At 40.1% G+C, this 6,672-nt stretch overlaps 1 protein-coding gene across 1 annotated transcript; it reads left to right on the forward strand.

Moving 5' to 3' along the window:
* The first annotated feature begins 525 nt into the window (after positions 1–525).
* Positions 526–1,470, forward strand: LOC122749164 (olfactory receptor 52E4). The gene has a single exon (XM_043995375.1). The coding sequence runs from the start codon at positions 532–534 to the stop codon at positions 1,468–1,470; it is 939 nt and encodes a 312-aa protein (XP_043851310.1). The 5' UTR covers positions 526–531.
* The last annotated feature ends 5,202 nt before the right edge of the window (positions 1,471–6,672 follow it).

Consider the following 6,672-nt stretch of genomic DNA (forward strand, 5'->3'; position numbering starts at 1 on the left):
CATAGCAATTTAAAGAAAACACTTTCCACAGAACGATCCTTTGAGATAAGAAGTATAAATAACTTTATCCAGGATGTGGAAAGTAAGGATCAAAGAGTTTAAAAGAGTTGTCTATGGTCAAGAAACTATTATAAGCTAAAGATAAGATTTGATCCCAGCTCTCCAGATTGCAAAACCTAGAGAAAGACCGTTAGGTTTGAAATAAGAATATTTGCATTCAAACTCTGACTCTGTCTGATACTTGTATCTTTTGGATAGCCCTCAAAAGTAATTTAACTTGTTTAAACCTCATGTTCTCCACTTGTGAAATGAACAATAACCATTTTTTTTGCATCCAGTATCACATTTGGTTATTGTGAAGGAAACATTTTGTAAACAATAATTTATCATGTAAATGTGAGTTATTATTCTTATTTATTATTGACTGAAGCTTATGTATTTTGTGTCTCTCTAGGGCCTGGTTGCCAGAAGGCCTTAGAAGAGAGGCAAGCCTTCCTGCTTTCCCTTGGCCTATTATTACTGATTAAGATTATGTCTTCTATTAATGTCACTGAATTCCATCCCTCCTCATTTCTTCTGCTAGGGATCCCAGGGCTAGAAGCTATACACATCTGGATTGCCTTTCCCTTCTGTCTTGTGTATTTGATTGCACTTGTGGGGAATGTCACCATCTTAATTGTAATTAAAACTGAACGGAGTCTCCACCAACCCATGTTCTACTTCTTAGCCATGCTATCAATGATTGACTTGGGTTTGTCTACATCCACCATTCCCAAGATGCTGGGCATATTCTGGTTCAGCTTGAGAGAAATAAGTTTTGCTGGTTGTCTCATCCAGATGTTCTTCATTCACATGTTTACAGGCATGGAGACAGTTCTTTTGGTAGCCATGGCCTATGACCGTTTTGTGGCCATCTGCAATCCCCTCCAATATACTATGATTCTCACCAACAAGACCATCATCATATTAGCCTCAATTGTTGTTGGGAGGAACCTAATTCTGGTTACTCCATTTGTGTTTCTCATTCTACGACTGCCATTCTGTGGGCATCATATCATTCCCCACACCTATTGTGAACACATGGGCCTTGCTCGATTGGCCTGTGCAAGCATCAAGGTCAATATCATTTATGGGTTGATGGTGATTTCTAACATAATAGTGGATGTGGTCCTGATAGCTACTTCCTACATGCTCATCCTTCGTGCTGTCTTTCGGCTCCCCTCTCGTGATGCCCGGCTCAAGGCTCTCAACACTTGTGGCTCCCATGTGTGTGTCATGCTGTGCTTCTATACACCTGCATTTTTCTCCTTTATGACCCACCGATTTGGCCGGAACATCCCCCGATACATTCACATCCTCTTGGCAAATCTGTATGTGGTTGTCCCACCTGCACTCAACCCCATCATCTATGGAGTTAGGACTAAGCAAATCCGGGAACGTGTACTAAAGATCTTTGTTCAGAAAGAGTAACTACTATACCGGGAATGCAAGACACCTTCCCCGATGTGGTTCTTTGTCATCTCATAAAACCCAGAGCACCAAAGGGTAGTTAGTGACTCAGAGTTTGATGGGAATAGCACTGAATAGCCAAAACCCTACTCCCTCAATCAAAGAATGTAGGGAAGAGATGGGTTCTCTGAGGACAATTCTGGTTCACAGGTTAAATGGCAGGGGGTTAGAGAATGATAACTCCTTCTTATTCTGTTTCTCAGATTTTCATCTCCCCTCTTCTCTTGTATAGAATATTAGAAGTAGAAGTCTCCTACCTCTAACTCTATTTCAGATACAACCTTCCAGAATGAAAAGCCCAGAATGATACCCAGCTGTTTTGTGTTGGAGCAGCAATCAGAATATAGGTCTCCTGAATCCCAGTTCGGTTCTCTTTCCACTATAGCCCATCCTCCTTTATCTCCCTTTACCTTTTTACATTCTTATTTACAGTGGTCCATATGTCTTGATACAGTCTCCCTCTAGTCATGGATGTATTCATATTCACAGGAGAATTGAGATTATATTTCTTAATCTAATGCCCAAGTTCAAATTCAGCCAGATGTCAAAATGGAGTTTGTTGCTTACCCAGGGTCACAGAACTAGTAAATGCCTGATGCAGGATTTGAACTTGTGTCTTCTTGCTGCCAAGTCCAGCACTCTACCCACCACACTAGCTAGCTTAACTATTCCGTGACTGATTTTTTTTGGGGGGGGGCAATGAGAGTTAAATGACTTGCCCAGGGCCACACAGCTAGTAAGTGTCAAGTGTCTGAGGTCAGATTTAAACTCAGGTCCTCCTGAATCCAGGGCCAGTGCTTTATCCACTGCACCACCTAGCTGCCCCCCCCCCCAAATGGAGTTTGTATGAAATAGTTCAGTGACATTATGGGGTGCTGTAGTTCAAAGCCTTAAAACTCAATTTCTGAAGAACTTAGCACAGCAGCTAAACAGAATATTTCACTTGCAGTAGGGAAGATTAGTTCAAATCCTGCCTTAGACATTTATTAGATTTGTAATCCTAGTCTAGTCACATTCCTTATGTGTGAAATGAAGTGATTGGAATCTCTGGCTCCTTATGTGCCTTCTAGCTCTAAATTCATAATCTTTTGAGCTAGATCACTAATAGATGAATTTCCTACACTGGTCTTCAAATTCAGTCCCCAGAATTAGCTAAGGATATTGACTAACCCCCATGACACGGTCCTCCTTTCCCCATTGCCTCCACATTATGATCCTGGGGCTGGCTGGTACAAAAAACAAAGAATCAGAAAGATCCCTGGTAGTAGATTTATTTATTTGTTTGGTTTTTTTTGCAGGGCAATGAGGGTTAAGTGACTTGCCCAAGGTCACACAGCTAGTAAGTGTCAAGTGTCTGAGGCCGGATTTGAACTCAGGTACTCCTGAATCCAGGGCCGGTGCTTTATCGACTGAGCCACCTAGCTGCCCCCTGGTAGTAGATTGTCCCTAGTAATACCATGAAGTCAGGAGTCAAATGGTAGGAGTGAAGGGCTAGAACTTAGTCAAAGTATGATAACTATTTTAAAGTCTCTGAAGGATGTCATTTGAAAGACCAGTTAGACTTATTTTGCTTATCCCTGAGACTCAAATCAGGAGTAAAGGGTACAACCTATAGAAAAATCAGGTTATGGCTGGATAAAATGTAAAACCTTGTAGCCATTAGAGCTACCAGAAAGTGGAATGGGATAACACAGAAGATAGTAGAGATATTAAGTGGAGAAGAATGATCAGGGAGGTTTGTGGAAGTGATTTTTGTTGTATATATGAATTAGACTATATGACCTCTCAGATTCATTTGTTTAGAGGCAACTATGTGGTACAGTGAATAGAGCACTGGTTCTAGAATCAGGGAAATCTGAGTTCAACTCCACCTTCAGACCCTTATTGACTGTGTGACCTTATGCAAGTCATTTAATCTCTATGTGCCTCAGTTTTCTGAATTGTAATAAATGTGTATATCAGCCTCTATCTCACAAAATTCTTATGAGGATCAAATAAGTTATTTGTAAAGCAATTAGCACAGTGCCTAGTTCATAGTAAGCATATAATAAATGGATCTTTATTTCCCCTTTTCTTTTGAACCCTGGAAGTCTATTACACTATAGTTCTATGAATAGATTTAATTAAAAGCTTATTAAAGTGGATGTCACCAGAATTTGCTATAGTCAAGGTCATGCAATGGAGGCATCAAATAGCCTAACAGCATTGATATCAAATAATGGATCAGGGAGATTTAGGGGGTGGGGGAAAGTAACTGAAGAAGAAACCAATGATCAGGATAAGGCATTATGGGGGGGACATAAAGATGAAGGGAGGACAAAAATATTATATAGACCTTTTTACCCACAGCCAAAAGGTTAGCCCAATCATTGTCAGTTTGTTCTTTGTATTAATAAGGCATCATGGAGGCTAGAGTAGGAAATATCTCAGAATGCAGACTTACAAATGGTGAGGCCCAGAGTATAAAGAAATAGGAATGTGGAAAGGGAAGTGACATCTACATTACCCAGACTAGAGAACAAGAGGATGTCATCCACTGTCCACACTGGTGGTGGGAGTTGGGAGTAGGGAGAGACAGAAGTAGACATAGAGAGTATAGGACTACAGAGTATCAACTGCTTAAGAAAGTCTTCTGGTCAAAAAGTTTCTAAGCTTGTAAAACCTTTATAGATATTTGATTAATTCTAGAAGGCCTAGAAGGAAGAACTAGATGTGAGGGGAGATAGTTCCAGGGAAGTACATTTCACTTCATTATAAAAAGTAAGTTCCTAACAATCATAAATGATTAATATTAGCACAGGCTGTCATCAGACAGTGAGTTTCCCATTGCTGGAATTTGTTAAGCAGAGCCCAGATAATCACTTATCTGGAATATTATTAAAGAGGACTTTTGTTCAGGAATGAGTTGGGCTAAATGATCTCTGGGGTCCCTTCCAACTCTGAGATTCTATGAATCTATCATGTTATCTAGAATTTTGTATGTCTTGTAGCAATGGGTATCATATTTCTCTCATTCCATATAAACTATTTATAAAGTTATATGTTATTGATAATAAAATTCAGATTTATTACTCAAGAAAATGTTTAATGTCAGATTTTCTCAAATGCCCTTCAAGAAAAAGGAGACGAAATGAAGTCAGATGTCAGCTCTGTTAGTAACAATGGCTACCTTTAAGAAATCAGGCTGCCAAACAAAGGAAGTAGCCATATATTTTCTCCAATGTACCTTCTGGATAACTTCCCCTGAGTTTTCCACCATTTTCTCAAACTCAACATGTCTCAAACATGTTTGTCTTCTTCTCCAAACTTATTCCTACTCCCATCTTCTTTATGTGGCTAACTAACACCACCATCCTCCAGGTGACCAGGGCTTGAAGATGGGGAGTCATGTTGGACTCAGCTCATCTTCACACTCTCCTCCACATTCATTCACCTGTCAAGTCATATTGAATCTAACTATATAACACAGCTCCCATGCATTCTCTTCTCTCCACACCATTAATACTACTCCAGTTCAGACCTCTGTTCTCATACCAGATATGATAACAGATAACTATGATAATAGCCTTAGGCACAATCTCCCTGTCTCCTCCCTCCAATCTACATTTCATGACTTCAAAGTAAGCTTCCCAAGACTTGCCCTGAAACTGTTACTTTCCTGATCAAAAAAAAACATTGAGAAGTAACTAATTGCCTCTGGGACAAAGTATAATTGCCTTACTCTAGCATTCCAGAGCTTCTAAGTTTGGGGTTCATTTGACCTTTCCAACCTTCCTTCATACTACTTTCTTTCATTCAATTTCCAGCTAGCTTGACTGCTTGACTACATGTATTTCTGAAACAGACTAATGAGAAGTACTACTTTAGCTGACAAATGTCACCATGACATTTCCTAACATCCCCAAGAATATGTTTGACTTCTCCCATGCACTTTTCCCATTCAGATGTATTATTTGTATTAGTGTCAAGTTTTATTCCCATACTAAATTTTAAGCTCCTTCAACGTAGATACTATATTTTTGTAGCACCTGGGGTGACCACTTGGGCTATGGAAGACAAAACTACTTCAAGTTCAAGGTACTCTGTATGTCCACATTTGCTAGAATGATAGCATAAGCCCTCACCAATGACTTTACCTTTACAAGTTAGCCAGAGCACAATTAATTGAAAATCAAAGGTATTTAAGTAAATAACAGTAAGAAAAGTAGTAATAAGGCATTTCCCTTGTAAACTTGGGGCACACTTTCCCATAAACATGTGCAGCATCACTACAGCACATAAGACTATAAAGCATGGGTGTGCTAGCCCATAGAGCCTTCCATCTCTTGCTTGGCACAGTGAATTTCCTGAGGAAAGGCTGCTTGGAGCCAGGCTGGGCATCTGCCATCTACCTCAAAGTAACCACTTCTTTCTGTATCAGTACAAGGCATCTTTTACCTCTTGCTCCCAGCTCAATATCCCAAATGGGATGTGGAGAATCTTGAGTGTAAAGAAGAGCAACTCTCTTCAACTTCAGAATTTCCATTTATTGCTGCTCCTGTCCTTGGAGAGAAGAGCAGTATCACCCTCCACTCAGTGATGAACATTCTCACACCTGATTTTGCCCTTCACATCCCAGTGACTCTGCACTCCTATAGATGATCATCCAAACCCCATTCCACACTCCTTACCCAATTCCTCATTTCCATCACCCTCTTTCCTTCTACTCTAAGTTTCATCCTAACTCCACCCACCCCTTCCCACCATGCCTTCTCTAATGCCTGTTCAAAAGGCAACAAACTTCCCTTCATTTTAAATACATTCTCCCACTCTTTCCATACATTAACTCTTACTGAAATCTGGCTTTAACCTAATGGTCACAGACTTCTTTGTCACCCTTTCCAGTACTGGTTTCACCTTTACTCATTCTCCTCAGGTCACTGGTCAAAGAAGAGGAGTTGGAATATTCCTGACCACTTCCAGGTTCTCCCCATTACTCAGTAATCTCTTTTCCTTTGAGATTCATGCTACTCCCCATTCATATCTACTACCCAATCAAAATCCTGTTGTTGCCTACAGATTTCCCCTTCTATCCTCAATGAGTTTGATACCTGGCTTACAATTTTTCTTTCCTCCCAACTCCTACCTTCATACTAGGTGACTTCAACATACATATTAATTCTC

This window comes from Dromiciops gliroides, chromosome 3, assembly GCF_019393635.1.
Source record: "Dromiciops gliroides isolate mDroGli1 chromosome 3, mDroGli1.pri, whole genome shotgun sequence".
In the NCBI taxonomy this organism is placed as follows: Eukaryota; Metazoa; Chordata; class Mammalia; order Microbiotheria; family Microbiotheriidae; genus Dromiciops; species Dromiciops gliroides.